The 22,048-nt window shown below is 42.9% G+C and overlaps 1 protein-coding gene across 2 annotated transcripts in view; it reads left to right on the top strand.

The window, feature by feature from the left end:
* The window catches only part of LOC141111055 (probable glutamate receptor), a 78,256-nt gene that overhangs the window by 30,530 nt on the left and 25,678 nt on the right, over positions 1–22,048 (top strand). For both annotated transcript variants that reach the window (XM_073603007.1, XM_073603008.1), the window contains 4 exons: positions 16,282–16,313; positions 16,625–16,675; positions 16,905–17,087; positions 19,449–19,675. In XM_073603007.1, the coding sequence (XP_073459108.1) occupies positions 16,282–16,313; positions 16,625–16,675; positions 16,905–17,087; positions 19,449–19,675 (493 nt within the window). The remainder of the gene's footprint in view (positions 1–16,281; positions 16,314–16,624; positions 16,676–16,904; positions 17,088–19,448; positions 19,676–22,048) is intronic.

Raw genomic sequence — 22,048 nt, forward strand, 5'->3', positions numbered from 1 at the left:
CCCTGGGCCTCTTCTATGAACTCTGATCTTTAGTTCTTTCCATAGATTTTCTATTGGATTCAAGTCAGGTGATTGGCTGCGCCATTCTAGCAGCTTTATTTTCTTTCTTTGAAACCAATTGAGAGTTTCCTTGGCTTTGTGTTTGGGATCATGAATAAAATATAAATTAACTAATGCGCAAAACCACACTAATAGATAAAATATACAAGGAGCCGCCAACATAGAATAGTGTACTCACATAACCCTAATAATAAAGTGTAATAAGATATGTGGCGCTACCTCAATCTCGATGTGACAAAATAAAATAAACGGAATAGTCTAAAACCAAAATATGGTGCCAAAATATTAACTAAAGGTAGCTGCAAAAATAATGTGTAAATAAACCAACAAAGTGCAAGGTACATACAATGAAACAATTAGACCCCATATATGGGAACAATCAGTGTGAACAAAGATCACATGATATACTGTGTGTCCAATTAATTGTGAACTTCTAGCATAACCACCAGTGATGGAAACAATAAGTGTGAACAATGTCACATGAATAGAATGCGTGTCCAATCAATTAACATACCCTAACATCAGAATGAAATAATAATAATGTGTGAAAATGATGAGTGCAATACACCAACATGCAATGCGATTTTCCAATGCGACTCCCAAAGAGGGAATACTTACAAAGTGCAGTGTGCTTAAAATATGAAATATGAGAAAATATTATGCAAATAAACAAATAAAACAAATAATGTCAGTATTGCCATGTTATATAATAAGTGTCCAATCCACTTTGAACTGGTAGCAAAAAATAGCATCAAACGAAATGAAGGTGAAAATATATTGTGCAGTCCAAAACCATGCAATGCAATTTTCAATGCGACTTCCAATGTAAACAGCAAGAACTCCTTCTAAAAGTGAGGAAAAGTGCAAGTGCAGTGATGACAGATGTCTAAAATTCATCCAATTTTGTTCCGATGTGCGGTGACCATTTCCCCCAGCCTCTCACCTGCAGTGGCGGCCCCCAATGGGCCGAATCAAGCTTAAATCCACAGGTGGGCAGGGATGTAGACACCGGAGCGGCTTCCAGAATCGACTTCCAATCGAGGTCCCAGCTCCCAGGGGAGTATAGGTTGGTAAAGGAAGAAATGGCACTCTCCCACCCTCAGTCGGTATTTCTCAGGTAAATAGTGAAAGGAAAAGAATGGGCTCCATAGTGTAGTAAGTTAAAATAAATTTTAATAAAAGCACTGTAGTAACTTACATAGCAATAAAAAGCGATCAGTAATGAAAGTATAGGCTTCTGGGTTCGGCCGTACCCTGGAAGCAGCGGCAGCTGGCTCCTCCCTCTCTGACGCGTTGCGTCACACCACATGTGACTTTATCAAAGGTATCAAGGTACCAAGGATTGAGGTAGCGCCACATATCTTATTACACTTTGTGTTTGGGATCATTGTCTTGCTGAAATGTCCACCCTTGTTTCATCTTCATCATCCTGGTAGATGGCAGCAGACTTTATCAAGAATGTCTTGGTACATTTTTCCATTCATCATTTCTTCATTGATATGAAATTTGCCAGTACCGTATGCTGAAAAACAACCCCGCCCACACCATGATGTTCCCACCTCCAAACTTCACTGTTGGTATGGGGGTGTTTTTGGGGTGATGTGCCATTTGACCTCCAAACATGGTGTGTATTATGGCATCCAAAGAGTCCAATTTTGGTCTCATCTGATCAGATAATATTCTCACAATATTTCACAGGCTTGTCTAAATGTTGTGCAGCAAACTGTAAATGGGCTTCAGCATGCTTTTTCTTCAGCAATAGAGTCTTGCATGGTGAGCGTGCATACAGGTCATGGCGGTTGAATGCATTACTTATTGTTTTCTTTGAAACAATTGTATCTAATTCCAGTTCTTACTGAAGCTCTCCACATGTTGCCCTTGGCTCTTGGACAACTCTTCTAATAATTTTTTCACTCCTGTGTCAGAAATCTTGTGAGGAGCACCTGGTCATGGCCGGTTTATGGTGAAATGATGTTCTTTCCACTTGCAGATTATAGCCCCAACAGTGCTCACTGGAACATTTAGAAGTTTAGAAATCCTTCTGTAACCAATGCCATCAGTATGTTTTGCAACAATAAGGTTGCGAAGGTCTTGAGAGAGCTCTTTGCTTTTACCCATCATGGGATGTTTCTTGTGTGACACCTTGGTAATGAGACATCTTTTTATAGGCCGTCAGTTGAGGCTGAACCAACTGATATTAATTTACACTGACAAGGGGCAGGACTGCTTTCTAATTACTGATAGATTTCAGCTGGTGTCTTGGCTTTCTATGCTTTTGTTGCACCTCCCTTTCTTCATGTGTTAAATACTTTTTCCCTGTGTCATTCCATTTGATTACACATAGTTAATTTATGAAATTATTTGTTTTGGTTTCTCTGTATGTATGGATTGCATGGGTTGTTACCAACATGTGGTGAAAGTTTAATGTCAATAGCACCTTTAGAAATATATTTAGCTAGAAAAATGGTGACGTGTTCAATACTTCTTTTACCCAATGTACAGACTGTACCTTCACAGTTCTAAGTAAACTAAAACCATATGTTTTACTGTCTAAGATTACAAGACCCTTTCTTATTCTAAGGAATGCATTGTACATTACTGTTCAAGAGGGAATAAGAAAATAGGATTTGTGTTCATAGATTGATAGCATTGTTTTTGCCTAAAGGTCCCACAGAGTCTTACTCGTTACAAACTGTGTTTTCCATTGTCTTACAAAACTACACCTCTCTCCACATGCGTACTGTATATAACAAATGTAATTGTGTCTATGAAGTCTTAAGCTGGCCATAGACCATACAATTTTCTTATTCAATTTCCTTTAGATTTACCTTCAACTGTGTAGTACAAGGGCCTGTCTGATTGAAAGTGTTTAGATTTGATCTCATATTATATGGTTTTGGTAAATCTAAAGGAAATCTGTAGAAGAAAACTGTATAACGTATGGCCAGCACTAGAAAGGAAAATGTTTCTAAATGCCTTTATTACCATGAAGATAGTCATTTGGACTTGATTTAAACCATTGTGTTGAGGTAACATGTGGTAAGATATGTATTTTGCTGAATTTTACAGCATAACTAAACGTGATGCCATTTGTTTTAAAAGGCACCTTGCAAACGTACCCTAACTCAAGTAATGATAGCCCAAGGCACCTTGCAAATGCAGCTCCACTCAAGAAATGGTACTCAAACGCATCCTGCAAATGGATCTCAAATTATGTAATGATACCTAAGGCACCTTGCAAACAACATAGGCACTTTTTGGTAGAAGAGACTTTGTATGCCAAGAAAAAACTTGTGCCAAATGTGCAGTGCAGTTTACACACTTGGTATTTATGACTGCTAGGGTAATATAACAGTACACACGCATGAAAGTTACAGCATCAGTGGCCATCCACTGGGCACAGTAAAAAATCCAAACTTCTGAGTATGGGGAAACGAGCACACCCCTTCTCCTCCTGCCACAGATTTTGGTGTTTGAATAACCTATTGCCAGTCTTAGTCATGGTCACATAAGAGATGCCATGCAGAGCTCTCAATCAGATGGTGGGGAGCTCAGTGATGGTAAGAAAAGGCACCCTATGATGTCTGCGGTATCCCCCCCACATTGTTGTCTCTTTTGTCCATAGTACAGAATACACAGAGCCCAGTCTATAAATGTGTTCCATTAGGCAGCAATTAATTGGGAGGCATTAGGTTCTTGACATTTTTTTAAGCATTCTTTTCATGAAAAGCTTATATCGTGAAGTAATTTTTTTTCTTCTGCATTTTACAATATCATTTGCAGCTGTTTACAAAAAAAACAGGGATGGAGCATTTGCACAGCTGTCATGAATAATCCCTATACTGTGTCTAATACATGTATTTCCAATGATTGTCTGTTCCATCTAGTGACCATAATGCAGTATTTTGCCAAAATCTTGCAAGCAGAAAAATACTGCATTATGACCACTAGATGGGGCTGCAATCACAGGCAATACACTTATTAGACACATTACAGGCATTTGTTGTGAGTTGTGACACATTACAGGCATTTGTACTGCTTTACTGGGCTAATGTTGAGTTACCATCTGGCTATCTGTGTATGATGATCTCCTTTATGTTGGATGACTATATAACATTTTTTCAATAGAAATTGAAAGAAAAAAAATGTGTGAATGCTGAAGCACTTAACAGCATTTTTTTTTCTTTCAATTTCTGTTGAAAAAAATGTTATATAGTCATCCAACATAAAGGAGATCATCATACATAGATAGCCAGATGGTAACTCAACATTAGCCCAGGAAAGCAGTAAGCCAGTATAGCAAATGAACCCAGCCACTAAACATAGCAAGGAGACCGTGACGATACATATGTTACCAATATGAAGTCATAAGGATCCAAAGAAGGCCCTCCTCCTTACCAGGGGAACTCATTGGCAGGGCTAGACAGTACAATGATCTACAGCACTATCATAGAAAATAAATAAATAAATAAAAGAGGAAAGCAGGGGAAGAGAAGGAGAGAAAAGAAAGGAAAGGAGAAAAAAGAAGGATCCCAGGGAATGCAAAGACAATATACAAGGTAGCCCAAATACTTCCAGTTTAAAGGTCAATATGCATATAATGGTCCCCAAACTCTTTCAAAGCAGCTATATGAGTCCTGAATAATGCTCGTAATTCTCTCATGAGACATGATCCATTATACTTTTTGCCATACTCGGTAGACTAGAACCGAGGTCTTCTTCCACGATCCAGCAATAATTATTTTGACCGCAAAGAAAATAAAGAAGGCCAGCCTCTGAGTGGATCGAGAAACCATTTCCAGCGGATCATTAAAAAAAAAAACACTTGTGTGGATTGTGGAATATTGGCCCCAGTGACTTGTCGAGCAAGAGCAAAAACTTTGTTCCAAAAGCCCGAAGTCTAGGGCATTCCCACCAGATATAAAGCATTGTCCCCAGCATTTGGCAACCTCTAAAGCAAAAGGGTGACACATTGGGATAAAGCTTCAATGGCCAGGGAGAAACTAAATACCACCTAGTCATAATCTTTATATTAGCCTCAATTAACAATACATTCAATATGCCCTTATAAGACCAGTGTAAGTTGCTATAAACGCTGTATGGTCTTGGCCACCGTGCTGCAGCTCAGTTTCAGGGTCTTGGCAATCTTCTTATAGCCTAGGCCATCTTTATGTAGAGCAAAAATTCTTTTTTCAGATCCTCAGAGAATTCTTTGCCATGAGGTGCCCCCACCACCACCACCTCCTCAACACAGAGGTGTGGGGGGCATTCACATTTTGGTATTGTTTTCTAGGCCAATTTTTTGCCATGAACTTGAACTCTTAAAATGTTAGGAAACATCTGGTTACCCTGGCGTTCCTGTGTCTGTTCTGTCTCATCCAGGTCAGTGGGGCATGGTCCAATGCCAGATGAAACTTCCTTCCAAGGAGTCCAGAGCCAACTTAATCGCCAGGCACTTCTGCTCCACTTTGATGTAATTTCTCTTGGTGGCTGTCAACTTTCTACTAAGAAAGACTATGGGTGGTTCTCCCCATGGGAGAGAACAGTTCCTAAGCCCTCCCCTGGAGGCATCTGTTTGGACAATAAACTCAGACAGGTGCTGGCTGTTTCCTCTTCCTTTTATGCACTCTGATGCAGACAGGTTAGCCCCTTCTGGACCAAAGATCCCATGATTAGGGGTTGGAAGTTTTTTCTTCCCAAAACTCTTCAAACCTCTGAAATTCCAGGTCCCTAATGAGGACCTACCAGTCCAGAGAGTAATGAAAATCAGTTCTCTCCAGCCATACTACCCTGTATGGTTGATAACCCCTGAGTACTCAACAATGTCTTCAAACTGTCCCCTCAAATGGGCCACAACTCAGATAGTGGGGAAATAGTCTTGCTGTCCAGGACCCATCCCTGGCCTCCTGTACACCACATAATAAGTTAATATTGTATATAAAATACATATAAAGTTACATTTACATGTTTCAATTTAAATGGGAAAAATAAATACATGCATTTAACTTAATGCAAACACTGACATCCACCTACAGCAGTTGCTAGGCAGTATTAACTGGTCTTAGTAACCGAGTGTGACCTATTCCACAGTTCAGCATTACAGGTTTAGAAAACAAGATGTTCTTAAGCACAAATGCCTTTAGTTAGTCTCTTCTTTTCTGTAACAACAGGGGAGGCAAATATCATGATTATTAAAAATGTTTTGTTTTTTTATGACTGATATAGCTAGTAGCAGTTAGATTCTTGATTTGTAATCTTGAACTAGCCTCAACACTCATCCAAATGGATTCTTCAGTTCCAAAATTTGATCCAAAAAATGGTAAAATATCTTTAGTTACAAAACAAGTCCAGTTAAATGTGACTATTAATAGCTATATGATGACCTGGATAAATGAGGACCTTCACAGACAATGTTTAATGGTAAGGGTACATGCATACGGACGATGAGAGGTGACAAAGGAATGCTAGAGAAATCTTTTCAGCAGTTTTCCATGCCCAAGGAGCTGCAGGTGGCCAGCCATAGAAGTGTATGACTGTACATTTTTGTACTTGTGCAAATGCTGATGCTGTTTTGCATCTGTGTTTACCTGCAGATATGGCGTATTTCCTGAAAGAGAAAAAAGAGAAATATGTCCTAGGCAAAGGTGCAGGTAAATGTCAATGTGACAGAGCCTCAGCAGTTACATAAATACACATGTGTACAGCCATGCACTTCTATGATTGGCTGTCCATGTCACCTGCAGCTCCCCAGGAGTGGGAAAATGTAGGGATTTTTCTTTTTCATACATCATGGGACACAGAGTTAGGCTAATATTCATTACCTGCTGGGTTATACTTAATCTCCAATGAATGGACACTGGTAGACCAAAGGTCTTTAGACAGGAAGTGATCCCCTATATAACCCCTCCCATACAGGAAGTACTTCGTTTTTTTACCAGTGTCTGCAAGGTGGATGGCATGGTTGTTTGAGCTCTCTGAGCTCCAGGTCTCTAGTTCCACAAACAGTTCTTTTAATGAATAAAGGAACTGACCGATCATATCCATTTGACGCAGGCTTTATATGCTTAGATAAATGGTACCCGAGCCTTGCAAAGAAGACTCAAGATCCTGCGAGGTTTTGCCTGTATTGCGGCCTCTGGGCGATGGACCCTGTGAAGTGGAATCCTGGACACCACAGCTCTAAGGCATTCCTTCAGGGTGCTGTACAGGTCCAAGGGAGTGGACACTAAACATGAAATGGGTACCCAGTCCTTGAAGGTCCTCAAGTGACAGGAACCCATCATAAAGGGTGAAGATTGGGCTCTTAGTTTATAAGCGGCCCTGCGCCTGGACGGGTAAGTGAAACCCCTTTTTTATTATTGTGGGGTGTCCCAGTGATTGTAACAATCAATCAAGCTGGCTAGAGGCTGGACACCTGTGTGCAGTGACCATACAGGGGAGTTTTTTGGGCTAGCTGTGTTTTTTTTTTTAAAGTCTACCTTTTTTGCTTGTGTCTGGCTGTTTTTTACCTGTATAATGGCACATGTGCCCTATTTTGCCTTGGTTTGCCATGGCGCACGTGCGTTTGCAAAAGCGCCACTGGGCTCACCAGTTTGTTTGGCGGCCATGGCGCACACGGCGTTGCCACACATGCGCCGTAGTCTTTATCTGGGCGTACGAAGATTCGCGTCATATGCGAATACGGCCACGTCTGTTCGCCAGGACAGCGCACATGCGTGCACAGGCATGGGCAGAACATTTTGGCGCACAGCCAGCTTGTAAGCTGTGTATGCCAAGAATGCGATGCTTCCTTCGAAGGCAGCTGTGGGACACAGAGCAGGCTCTGAACCAGGCACTTGCAGTGGTTTATTTCTCTTTACCCAGGTCACGTGAGTCACCAGGTGTTGCTTGGCAGGCTAAAAGTGCTTAGCAGGATTGTTGCATAGGGGCTTGGTGAGCCCTATTAAAGGGTCTCCCTTCTGCGGTGTGCTAATTCTGTGGATGGCCTGGCGGATGAGTCTGCTTCCGAGCAATCTGGACAAGAAGATATCCAGCTGATGTCTGCCTCTCAATCACAGAGGCTTTTGATCCTGACTCTTACCAAATGGTTTGTTCTGCCTTTAAGTTGCCTCTTGCAGAGGTTACTGAGCCTCCCTGGTCCTTTTTGGGATCCCTGAGGCCTCTTCAGGCCACACAGGCTTTCCCCTTACACCCTCTTTTGGAACAGGCAGTGTATGCTGATTGGGAACATCCTGACAGGATTTTTGTTCCTCCTAAGAGGTTTTCCCTTTTAAATCCCATGGATGAAAAGTTCGTTAAGAAGTGGAGCATGCCAGCCGTAGATGCAGCAGTCTCTTCCTTAAACAAGAACATAACTTGTCGATAACGCACAGGGCTTGAAAGACCCTGTTGACAAGAAATTGGATTCGTTATTAAAGGCTTCCTTTTCTTTGGCCAGTTCAGCTATTCTGCCAGCTGTTGGTATCTGCCAGTCCGTAAAGGATCAGGTCAGACGGCCTGACAGGCCTAACCAGGAAGATGATCAGGCAATATGGCAGGTGACATTCCGCATCTGTTGACAGGCAATGTGGCAGGTGGCGTGGCAGGTGACATTCCACATCTGGTGACAGGCAATGTGGCAGGTGACATGCCGAATCTGGTGACAGGCAACGTGGCAGGTGATGTGGCAAGTGACATTCCACATCTGGTGACAGGCAATGTGGCAAGTGACATTCCACATCTGGTTACAGGCAACGTGGCAAGTGACAATCCACATCTAGTGGCAGGTGACGTGACAAGTGACAGTTTCACAACTGGTGACAGGCTACGTAGCAGGTGGTGTGGCAAGTGACAATCCACATCCGGTGGCAAATGACACACTCAGGGCTTCTACTGATTCTGCATTATAGTGAGTTGAACTATTTCATTTCACTACTATGTAATAATAGAAAGAATGTGCTTCAATCACCCTGACACCATATCAAGTATGGTGTCATGATGATTGAAGCGCTAACACCAGCCATTGAATTGTTTACCCCACCCCACCCTCCAGTCCTTGGCACAATTATCTTCCATGCAGCCGGTCCCCGGTGCCAAAAAGGTTGGGGACCACTACCTTAAAGGATTCAATACAGCAGGTTTCTCATTTGGCTCTCTTATCTGTACATATGCACAGACTTTTGTGGTTTAAGAACTGATCAGCCGTTCTTAGAGGAGTTATTGGCAGGTTTCCGTTTTCATGGGGAACGTTTGGTGATCATTTCATCCAAAAAATTTACGGATGGAAGAGTTCTCTACATCCTGTGAAGAAAAGCACCAGGTGTCCCTCATTTAAACCCTCAGGGACTGCTTCCTCAAATGTCTCAGCGCCAAGGCAGTTCTGCAGACAACAGGGCGCTAGGGCCAGGGGTAAGCCACAAGGCCAGGGCCAGAAAAAGCCCTGGGTCCAAAATGCTTCTAAACCTAGCACCAAGCCCTCCTTTTGAGGGGTGATGCCCCCAGTCCATCGGGTGGGGGGAAGGCTGCTGCACTTTGCGGACATTTGGAGAACAATAGTTCAAAACAAGTGGGTCACCTCAACTATATCCTGCGGTTACAAACTGGAGTTGCGGGGGGGTTCCCTCTCAGAGGTTTTTAAGATCCAGCGTTTCCTCGGATCCTCCAAAAAGAGATTTATTTCCTCAGGCACTACATCATTTAGTGCATCAAGGAGTGATTGTAGAGGTTCCTGTACCTGAAAGGGGCGCAGGGTTTCACTCGAACCTATTTAAGGTTCAAAAACTAAATGGGGACACAAGACCCATGTACCTATCTTTCAGCCTCATCAGAGGTTCCTGCGATTTGCAGTAGAGGAACGTCATTTTCAGTTTGTGGTTCTACCCTTTGGGCTTGCTACAGCTCCCGGGTGTTCACAAAGGTCCCCGCACCAGTATTGGGTCTTTTAAGGGCCCAAGGGATCCTGGTGCTCGGGTATCTGGACGACCTCCTGCTCAGAGATCACTCACTACAGGCTCTAGCACAGAGCATAACATGCACAGTGCGGTATTTGGAAAGCTTAGGCTGGATCATAAATGCCGAAAAGTCAACCTTGATACCAGCTCAAAGTCTAATGCCGCATACACACGATCAGAATTTCGGCCCGCAAAAGACCGATGAGAGTTTTTCATCGGAAAATGCGACCGTGTGAATGCTCCATTGGACTTTTGTTGGCCGAATTCCAGCCAGCAAAAGATTGAGAGCATGTTCTCAATTTTTCGGTTAGAAAAAGTTCCTATCCGAAAATGCGATCATTTGTGGCAATTCCGACAAGCAAAATTCCTACTCATGCTCGGAAACAATTCAACGCATACTCGGAAGCATTAACCTTCATTTTCTCGGCTCGTCATAGTGTTGTACATCACCGCGTTCTTGACGGTTGTAAGTTCAGCGAACTTTTGTGTGACCGTGTGTATGCAAGGCAAACTTGAGCAGAATCCCGTCGGAAAAGCCATCATATCTTTTTCTGACGAGAAGTCCGATCGTGTGGACGCAGCATTAGTATTTAGGTCTGATCCTAGATGCAGTCTAAGCAAGAGTATTCTTGCCACCCGCAAGGATCTGTGCCCTAAAGGATCAGGTGCATCAGATAAGGGGCACCAGACAACCCTCCATTCGGGTCTGTATGAGTCTTCTAGGGAGGATGGTGTCCTCCTTCGAGGCGGTGCCCTATGCCCAGTTCCATTCCAGGCCTCTACAACAGGACATCTTGTTGGCTTGGAACAGGAGAGGACAAGCCCTGGATTATCCAATGTTCTTATCTCCTCGGGCACGCTTAAGCCTAAACTGGTGGTTGCAGGATCAGAACCTGTGAAAGGGAAGATCCTTCCTCCTGGTAACTTGGAGAGTACTGACTACAGATGCCAGTCTCTCAGGCTGGGGAGTGACCTTAGAAGGGCCCCAGAGAGGTCAGGGATAAAGTTGTGGAGAAGTTTAAAGCAGGGTTAGGTTATAAACAAAGAATCCAAAGCTTTTAACATCTCACGGAGCACTGTTCAATCCATCATCCGAAAATGGAAAGGGTATGGCACAACTGCAAACCTACCAAGACATGGCCGTCCACCTAAACTGACAGGCCGGGCAAGGAGAGCATTATTCAGAGAAGCAGCCAAGAGACCCATGATAACTCTGGAGGAGCTGCAGAGATCCACAGCTCAGGTGGGAGAAGCCATGTGGGGGACACAGCAAACATGTGGAAGAAGGTGCCCGGTCAGCTGAAAGCAAAATTTTACTTTTTGGCCTAAAAGCAAAACGTTATGTGTGGCGGAAAACTAACACTGCACATCACCCTGAACACACCATCCCCACTGTGAAACATAGTGGTGGCAGCATCATGTTTTGGGGATGCTTTTCTTCAGCAGGGACAGGGAAGATGGTCAGATGGATGGAGCCAAATACAGGACAATCTTAGAAGAAAACCTGTTGGAGTCTACAAAAGACTTGAGACTGGGGCAGAGGTTCACCTTCCAGCAGGACAACGACCCTAAACATACAGCCAGAGCTACAATGGAATGGTTTAGATCAAAGCATATTCATGTGTTTAGAATGGCCCAGTCAAAGTCCAGACCTAAATCCAATTAAGAATCTGTGGAAAGACTTGAAAATTGCTGTTCACAGACACTCTACATCCAATCTGACAGAGCTTGACCTATTTTGCAAAGAAGAATGGGCAGAAATGTCACTCTCTAGATGTGCAAAGCTGGTAGAGGCATACCCAAAAAGACTTGCAGCTGTAATTGCAGTGAAAGGTGGTTCTACAAAGTATTGACTCAGGGGGGCTGAATACAAATGCACGCCACACTTTTCACATATTTTATCTGTAAAAAGTTTTGAAAACCATTTAGGGGTGCGTGACAGCACAAGTCTTGGCCACTGGAGGACAGGCAGGCTGTGCTCCCTGTACAGCTAGAAAACTGACCACGCCCCCTAAAACGTCACAGTCCCAGCATGCCCAAGGACTGTGACATCATATGGGGGCGGGGTCTCCGCCTATATAAGTCACAACGCAGCCCTCAGAGACCAGTCCAGCCGGAGAGAGCGTCGTGTCAACATCTGGGGGAAGAGAAGAGAAGAGAAGCCAAGAAGCCCAGAAGTCCGGACCTCCGCTCGCAATAGAGCTACATGAAGAGAGCGGAGGGGCCGGCCGAAGACCTGCGACACCGGGAGAAGAGGCCGGAGAGCGGAGAAGAACCAACCGGACGCCGGGAGAAGATGAAGCGGAGGGACCCCCGAAGCCGGAAGAAGACCCCCGAAGCCGGAGGAAGATCCCCCCCCGGAGCTGTTTAATAAAATATTTTAAAAACCTGTGTAGTGTGTTTTATTACTTACACTTTTTTCCTAGGTAAATGGGTAGGGGTACCATGTACCCCATACTCATTTACATAGGGTGGGGGGCCGGGATCTGGGGGCCCCCTTATTAAAGGGGGCTCCCAGATTCCGATAAGCCCCCGCCCGCAGACCCCGACAACCAACGGCCAGGGTTGTCGGGAAGAGGCCCTTGTCCTCATCAACATGGGGACAAGGTGCTTTGGGGTGGGGGGCCCCGCAGGGCGCCCCCCTCCCCCAAAGCACCCACCCCCCATGTTGAGGGCATGCGGCCTGGTACGGTTCAGGAGGGGGGGGGGGCGCTCGCTCGTCCCCACCCCCTTTCCTGACCGGCCAGGCTGCGTGCTCGGATCGGGGTCTGGTATGGATTTTAGGGGGGGCCCCACGCCATTTTTTCGGCGTAGCGGGGTTCCCCTTTATAATCCATACCAGACCTAAGGGCCTGGTATGCCCCGCGCTCGCCGCAATAGGAAGATTTGTTTTTCCTATTGCAGCGAGCGCGAGATGCAATACCATCCCCTCGTGTCGTATTTGGTCTGTCGGACCAGCCTACACACGAGCGGGCTTTCCGTCGGACCAGCACACACACGAGCGGACTTTCCGCCCGAAACTGAGTCCGACGGAAAGATTTAAAACATGTTTAAAATCTAGGTCCGGCGGGCTTTTGGGAAGAAGTCCGCCGGAAAAGTCCGCCGCCGCCCACACACGGGCGGATTGTCCGGCACACTCTGGTCCGCCGGACCAAGTATGCCGGAAAGTCCGACCGTGTGTACGCGGCATTAGACTTTTTCTGTAAGAGAATACAAAAGGAAAAGATGACATGATCTTTCACTGCTCTTCCTTCATTAATTAGGGTGACATCATTATTGTCATTTTCAAGGTTCCCTGAATGGAACTACTAAGGTGCGTGGTGAAAGCTTGCACCATTAAACTATCCCACAGCAGTGTAATATTTTATAATACCTCCCAATAATTTATGGAACTATAAAGAGTGACAGCTGGAATAAAAAACAGATAAAGGTTTTGCCATCTTCATCCTGAGAGGCCATGGGACATCTAACAACTTCAATAGAGATACCAGTTTTCTTGGAAGAAGATCCAGCTGGAATTCAGTTAGTCTTGAAAAGGCCTTTTCTGCAATAGAGCACTTTGAAAAAGTGTAACAAAACGATGCATTCTCTGAATGGTCATCTCCAGCTGAGACGCAGAAAACGTCCTTGTTTTACACTGCTTCCAAGCCAAGCCAAAGATTTCATGAAAGAGAACTTTGAAAGAAAATGAGGCCAATACAAATGAAGTTGAAAATAATTTTCTTATGGTGTTATTTTAAAATATTACATAATGAAAACAATGTAGCCTTTTCTTTATTGTGCAGAATGTCCTTCTCCAGGGTTTGGTGTGGCCTTCTTGCTGGTGAAGAATTGCACATTTCGGCATTGTTTATCAGATAGATTTTAAAATCTTGGATTAAAATGTTCACAGGTAACAAAGTATTAAGTGAAGCTAAACTAACTAGGCTAGGTAGGCTAGGTTTGTAAAGACAAGCAATAGTAGATTGTACTTGAAAGTGGTTGACGAAACTAACATTTTCAGGAGATGTCTGTAATAGTACCTTGATATTTCTAACAGCACATGCTTACTGTAATCGCAGCGTCTCAAGTAGATTTGTATATGTCATGTAAGTTTTATTTATTTATTTTTGAATACCTTTTTTGGGTGTGTATTTATTCTTTCTCTGTGTAGGGCTCTTTTAGTGTAAGTCTGGCCCTGTGATTACTGGTAGCTTCAATGCTATATAAACCCCCCTAGTTGGGAGAGTTTAATGGAGAGGTGGTGGTTGTGTTTTTGGAAGGTACCCGTGAGAGAAGGACCTTAGTTTGTTGGAGGAACTCTGTATCTACCTGTGACTATGTGTGTAGCTCAAGAATTAATCTCCCACTTCAAAGTGTGTAGAGAAAGAGACTGTACAACCCCAACACTGTGGACATTGGGTTTCCCTGGAGTTTGTTGAAATTAGCAGTCCACTTAAACTTGGAAGTATGTATACTGTAAGTGATTGAGATTTGCCTGAGAAAGATGTAGTTGGTCTGCTTGGAAGTACAGTATAGATAAGCGATTGGGCTTTGCCTGAGAAAGAGGTAGTTGGTCTGCTTGGAAGTACAGCATAGATAAGTGATTGGGCTTTGCCTGAGAAAGAGGTAGTTTATCTGCTTGGAAGTATAGATATGTGGTTGGGCTTGGCCTGAGAAAGAGGTAGTTGGTCTGTTAACAAGCCACCTTGCTGCAGTGTGGAGTATTTGGGTTTTCCTTCTTCTGATCTAAGACATACTATCAAATGTTGTGGCTTCCTGATGACCCTTATATTGCAGTGGGGCCCTGGAGCAGAGCCCTGGAGCTATCGGGACTAGAGAGGCCCCTTGAAGCACGTTTCCCTTTGACAGCATTGAAGCTGTAAAAAGTGAGTCCAGAGTTATAACTTTTGGATTTCTGACCCCCATAACTGGAAAAATAAGGAAAACTGACCTATGAACTAAAGAGCACAGTTAAACCTGTGGGACTGTCTTAAAGTGGTCCTTTTCTCAGCCTATGTAGGGAAAAGTAAAAAGGTCACTTAGCTCTTCCCCAGCTGCAACTTTGCTTTGTTCTCTCGCAGCTTTATTCAGCCACCAGAAGCCAGATGAAATACCTGGCATTTCTTGATATGAGCAAGCATGTAACTCACCCTCCCCCATCATGTGACAGTGCTGATGTCTCATGATTGCACCAGCTCTGTCACATGATGGCAAGCAAGGAATCCCTAGCCTATTGTAAGTTCCAACAGGCCAGTTTGGTTCTTACACAGGGCTTTCTCCCACCAGGCCTGGCAGCTGAATGGCGTGACACGAGAACAATGGAAAGGGCAGATATGCTTGTACAGATGGGTAGAGTTAAAATGAAGCTTTTACTTTGTCCTGTATGGGAAAAGGAAAGAGAAACCCTAACCTTTGCTGCCCATGTACTCTGAGGTATATACACACACAGCAAGAATTACTCATCAGCCAGCCATTTGTTATTCTGCAACACAGTGTAATCTGTAGGACTGAAGCTTGGTCCCTAAAGCAGCATTATAAGGGAAAAGGTGGGGTTGCAGCAGAGCTCAGACTAATGCCCCGTACACACGGTCGGACTTTGTTCAGACATTCCGACAACGAAATCCTAGGATTTTTATCGACGGATGTTGGCTCAAACTTGTCTTGCATACACATGGTCACACGAAGTTGTTGGAAAATCCGATCGTTCTGAACGCGGTGACGTAAAACACGTACGTCGGGACTATAAATGGGGCAGTGGCCAATAGCTTTCATCTCTTTATTTATTCTGAGCATACGTGGCACTTTGTCCGTCGGATTTGTGTACACACGATCGGAATTTCCGACAACGGATTTTGTTGTCGGAAAATTTTATATCCTGCTCTCAAACTTTGTGTGTCGGAAAATCCGATGGAAAATGTGTGATGGAGCCTACACACGGTCAGAATTTCCGACAACAAGGTCCTATCAAACATTTTTCATCGGAAAATCCGACCGTGTGTACGGGGCATAAGAATGGGAGGAGAAGAACAGAGAGCCGATCAGAAGTGCTGCTGTGGTAACTGGGGGAAGGACAAGACCTGTCAGTGTTACTTCACTACAGCTGAGAAAAATCAGGTCCCCTGCCTTGCCAGAGAGAACTCTGCTTTGTGGCAGGTCTGAGTGAATCTCAGAACTGAAGGGACAGAAATGCAAATCCTTTGGTAGGTAAACCAGTGACCTTATATGTGTTATATCTGTGTCTCTTTAAAAGACTTAAAATGTTTCTGTCTTCAATTTTAAATAACATTTAGCTTTTTGATTGTTTTTAAAGATGGTGAAGAAAATGCCAGAGCTTTGTTAAAGGTAAGTGAAAAAATAAATACTTTTTAAAGTGAAACCCCAGACAAAATATATTTGTTTGGGTAGTGGGGGCCAAGGTTAGAACTCCTATTGGGTCTTTACTCTTTACTCTTGCATCACATTTGGGAAGATTTCTTCTTATTCACCACCAGCCCATATATCTCCCAGCTGGCAGAAAGACGCCATGGATTGCTGCAGTAACAACTAGTGTGCATGGCCAGACATCTTCCCCCTATTAGTTTTTAGTCAAATCATACAAACGTTTCAATGTATTATTCATTTTTTGTGATTATGTAATTTTATTTAAATTATAGGAAAGAACAAAACGTCAAATTCCAAAAACTCTGACTGTCACCACAATTTTGGTAACCTATTTTTTTTAAGTTCCTTAATCGTTGATTCTTTTTCAGTTTGTATTTGAAGCAAAACAAAGAAATATTGAAGTATTTTTTTCTGTGTTTATTGTGTGTTTATGGTTCTGTTTGTTTTATGATGTCATGTTTTTGTTTTTTGCTTACATTTTTATCACTTTATACATTTTTACCGAGACTGGAAATATAAACTTTTCACATTTGGTATTTTTTTGGAATAAAGGAAAAGCCTTTTGCGATGAAGACTGAATCAGATGCCTTGGAAGGATATGCCATTGATCTTCTCTCTGAACTCACTCAGTCTCTGGGATTCAATTACACATTGCATATAGTGAAGGATGGAAAATATGGATCCAAAGACCAGGAAGGAAACTGGAGTGGAATGGTGGGAGAAATCATCCGAAAGGTGAGTCAATGCTGGACAACAAAAACAAAAAGTGAGCCCATCCCCCCCACCGCTTTAATAAAAAAAAAAAAATTTTAGAATTTGATGTGGCAAAGATGCCCCCACTGATTTAAATAATGGAACCCTATTGCTCCCAATGACATTAAAAAAAAGGAGGCACTATTCCTTACACTGACACCAACGATGGGGCACTATTCCTCCCACTAATACAGTACCAATGATGGGGCATTTTTTTTATCCACACTGACCACAAAGCCTAATGCCCCGTACACACGGTCGGACATTGATCGGACATTCCGACAACAAAATCCATGTATTTTTGCCAACGGATGTTGGCTTAAACTTGTCTTGCATACACACAGTCACACAAAGTTGTCGGAAAATCCGATCGTTCTGAATGCGGTGACGTAAAACACGTACGTCGGGACTATAAACAGGGCAGTAGCCAATAGCTTTCGCCTCTTAATTTATTCTGAGCATGCGTGGCACTTTGTGCGTCGGATTTGTGTACACACGATCAGAATTTCCAACAACAGATTTTGTTGTCGGAAAATTTTATAGCAAGCTCTCAAACTTTGTGTGTCGGAAATTTCGATGGAAAATGTGTAATGGAGCCCACACACGGTCGGAATTTCCAACAACAAGGTCCTATCACACATTTTCCATCGGAAAATCCGACCGTGTGTACAGGGCATTAGAATTGTTTACTCAAACTGACACTGGGGCATTTTCTACACCCAATGGCCACAGACTGCCCCCCCCCCCTTAAAGCCTGTGACCCTGTAGGTAAATGCTAAAAAACACAGCTCCTAGTACAAAGAAAAATCGTGTAAGGGTAGGGGGCATCTTGTGATGGACAGTTGACATCCGTTCCACGTGTTCACCATTAACTCATTGGGTGTCAAGTGTAAGGGTTTTTTAGGAGGCCTGGGTTCTTCTGGGTTACTTCAGGCAACCAGAAGGATTATATGTTGTAACGTCAGGTTTACAGCTTACTGAGGGCATACTCATTATTGTCAGGACTCAACAAGGACTGTGGTCATTGAAAAGTCAAACATTAAAGCAGTCCTCCAACTCCAAGATGAGCCACTTGTGTACAGTGTTATGTGAAGTCCTTGCAGAGGACATGGTCCCATATGCTACACAATTGTACAGGTGTATGTGATGCATTATCAGGGACATGCAGAGCTCATGTCCACTACACCAGTCAGTGTACTGGTTGCAGTTAACCTTTCAAGATGTTACTAGAACTGTTACAATTGAAAGCCGGTGCTCCATAGAAGAACTGCAAGTCTCCGCATGTCCTGTACAATCCCGTCCTTTTGTTCGCTGACCCAACGACCCTTAAGATCCGAACCTCTGACTTTTATATATCACAGGACAGGAGGCTGGACCCCAAAAGCCCGCAAGCAGTTGAACATAACAGATTCAACTTTTTCTCCCCCCAACCTGGGCAGCCATACTAGTCTATCAAGCATTAATACAGTAGGGCAACCTGTCTACAAGCTGATGGAAGAAAGGACTTTTCTCTTGTTATATAACAGGGGTGACACAGTGAGCAAAGTAATATTTTATATAGGTTGGAGAATTCCTTTAATTCTTTAAAATTTAGTATACATTGCTAGCAATGCATTTCTTTTTTATGAACACTGTCCATCATATGTCCTTGGTCTGTTTTTCAATGTAGCACATTGTTTGGAAACCTTGGCATTTCCTATTAACTAATGGGGGTTAAAAAGGTTAACTGGCAAGTTTGTGAGGCTCTGTAGCCAGCGGGGCCTTATACACAGGCAATTGTCACAGTGACAGATGTATTTCACAGCTTCCTAGGAGTATTTGCAGCTACAGACCCAGATGCTTCTTGACATTTCTATAATGTGATCAGACAGCTATGCCTGATAATTATGTTGCTGAGAATCAAATTTCATCATGAGCCGTCTCTTGGGGAACACAGTCTCCTGGAACAATGGGGGGGAGCTATATAAAAGTTTATAATGCCTTCAGCAACAAAGTTCACCCCTCCAAACTCCAGACTGCCAAAGCATAGCACAGCATGAGCAGAGGAATTCCTGCGTGAAAATTTGCAATCACCTTATCTTTGTTTATGTGTTTTATATGCATTGTGAGACATTTAGAGGGCTTTTTTTTTTTTTTTTTACTGGTCTGTCAATGAGCTAGGCAGTGGGAGGTGGGGGGCCAAGGGCCATCTTCCTGGTTAAAGGTGGTATGTGCATAATGGAGTAATACAGCTTTCATGATTCCCAGGCCACTTTTGAAGCTATGTTTGGGCATATCTGTATGCCAGTTTTGCAATCCTGCTAGCAGTTTATACCCATGATGTGATGCATTTTCTTCTTTTAGGAAGCTGATTTGGCCATAGCACCTTTAACAATTACATCTGTGAGGGAGAATGCCATATCATTCACCAAACCCTTCATGCAGACTGGGATTGGTATACTCCTAAAGAAAGATACAGCCGCTGAGAGCTCATACATGTTTGGTTTTCTGAACCCTTTCAGCAAGGAATTGTGGATAGGAATCATTATATCCTATGTGATCACCAGCCTCTGCCTGTTTCTTGTTGGAAGGTAAGAATTGGGTAGCTAAAAATATATGCATGTGAAATATGTTATTTTTGTCTGATGTAGAAGAAAATTGACTTTAATAACGACTTATATACTGCACCATTTACGTCAAAACTATGTTGGTGAACAGAGGGTTAAAGGACACACAGAAACCGTTTTTAGGGCTAATGAGGGTAAACTCAGGCACCAGGGCTATATACTCTTATGCAGGACATAGAGATGACAGGTTCACTTTAAACGTACTTTAGGTAGTACTTGATACAAAATATATTTTTGTTTGCCAAAATGGCATTATATGTTGATCAGCCCAGCGGTGTCAGCCAATGTTTCACATAGCAGGTTTTCCTTTTGACAGGGCCCCTTTATATAAAAAATGTAACATTAAGTTACTTGAACTACATTACTTATGCATTAAGACCAAAATGACTAATAACCGATTGCCTGCAGTTCTCTTATATTTTTACAGATTTTTCAAGGTGCAAATGATGTATTACCATTTAGCTCATACTTCTGTCCCTAGCTGTAATGTCAATGCTGTATTAAAATGCAATGAGTAATGTATTTACATGTATGTAAATTAGAGATGTAGATGGCTGAAAGCGGAGATAAAAACAGCACCGGCATAGAAAACATCTAATTTGTATATGTGAAGAAAGTTTACAATGCCAGGAGCGAGAATGTGTAAGCACCGCTGATGGACTGTTCTATGACTAGGCGCAGACATGTCTAAATACAGTTAGCTGTCTTATCAAAGCGCGGGTGGATAAAGAGAACATGTATAAAATAAAATTACAAAGATAGAGACTTGGAAGAATAGTATAAGGCTGAACTCCAGAGAAAGTAGAAATAGTCCCTTTCAGTGGAGCTGCCCCAAAAGCTCCTTTGCGCTGCAAGACCCCCCCCCCCCCCCCATATGCTCTAGCATTTTGATGCTCCTGATGTCATCATGACTGGTCCAGTGTCCATAGCTTTGCACTGGATGGGAGGACACTGAGGAACAGTCCACAAAGTGTTTTTTCCACAGACCACTAGACCCAAATGAACATTTAACCCATGCAGCCCCACTGCAAGGGAGAATTTTTAATTTTACAGTAGTTTGGCTACTTCAGCCCCGGAAGATTTGGCTGCTCAATGACCAGGCCATTTTTTACGATACGGCACTGCGCTGCTTTAACTGACAATTGCGCGGTCATGCGACACTTTACCCAAACAAAATTGACGTCTTTTTTTTCCCCACAAATAAAGCTCTCTTTTGGTGGTATTTGATCACCACTGCGGTTTTTATTGTTTGCGTTATAAACAAAGGAAGAGCGACAAGTTTGAAGAAAAACACAATGGGGTTTATTTACTAAAGGCAAATCCACTTTGCATTGCAAGTGCACTTGGAAGTGCAGTCACTGTAGATCTAATGCCGTGTGCACACGAGTGGAATTTCTGACAGAAAGAGTCCGATGGGAGCTTTTCATCGTATATTCCGACCGTGTGTAGGCCCCATCGGACTTTTTCTGTCAAAAATTAAGACGGACTTAGATAGAGAACATGTTCTATATTTTTCCGACGGAACAAATTACTATCGGAAAAAAACGCTCGTCTGTATGTTGTTCCGAATCACCAAAAACGCATGCTCTGAAGCAAGTACGAGACGGAAGCTATTGGCTACTGGCTATTGAACTTCCTTTTTCTATTCTCGTCGTACGTGTTGTACGTAACCGCCTTCTGGACAGTCGGAATTTGGTGTGACCATGTGTATGCAAGACCACTTGAGCGGAATGCCGTCAGAACTCGTCGTAAAAACCTTCAGAGTTTATTCCGACGGCAAAACCGGTCATATGCACAGGGCATCAGGGGGACATGCAAGGAAAATAAAAAACAGCATTTTTGCTTGTACATGATTAGATGATAAAATCAGCAGAGCTTCCACTCATTTCAGATCTTCTCCTCAAATCTAAAGCGACTGCACTTCCAAGTGCACTTGCAGTGCTCTTGTTGTGCAAAGTGGATTTGCATTTAGTAGATCAACCCCAATATCTTTTACTTTTTGCTATAATAAATATCCCAAATTTAAAAAAAAAAAAAATGTTTTCCTCAGTTTAGGCCGATATGTATTCTACATATTTTTGGTAAAAAAAAAAAAATCGCGATAAGCGTATATTGATTAATTTGCGCAAAAGTTATAGCATCTACAAAATAGGGGATAGATTTATGACATTTCTATCTTTATTTTTTTTTACTAGTAATGGCAGCGATCATCGATTTTTATTGGGACTGCGATATTGCGGCGGACAAATTGGACACTTTTGACACATTTTTGGGACCAGTGACATTTATACAGCGATCAGTGCTATAAAAAAAAGTACTGATTACTGTATAAATGAC

Source organism: Aquarana catesbeiana, linkage group LG10 (genome assembly GCF_042186555.1).
Source record: "Aquarana catesbeiana isolate 2022-GZ linkage group LG10, ASM4218655v1, whole genome shotgun sequence".
Taxonomy (NCBI): Eukaryota; Metazoa; Chordata; class Amphibia; order Anura; family Ranidae; genus Aquarana; species Aquarana catesbeiana.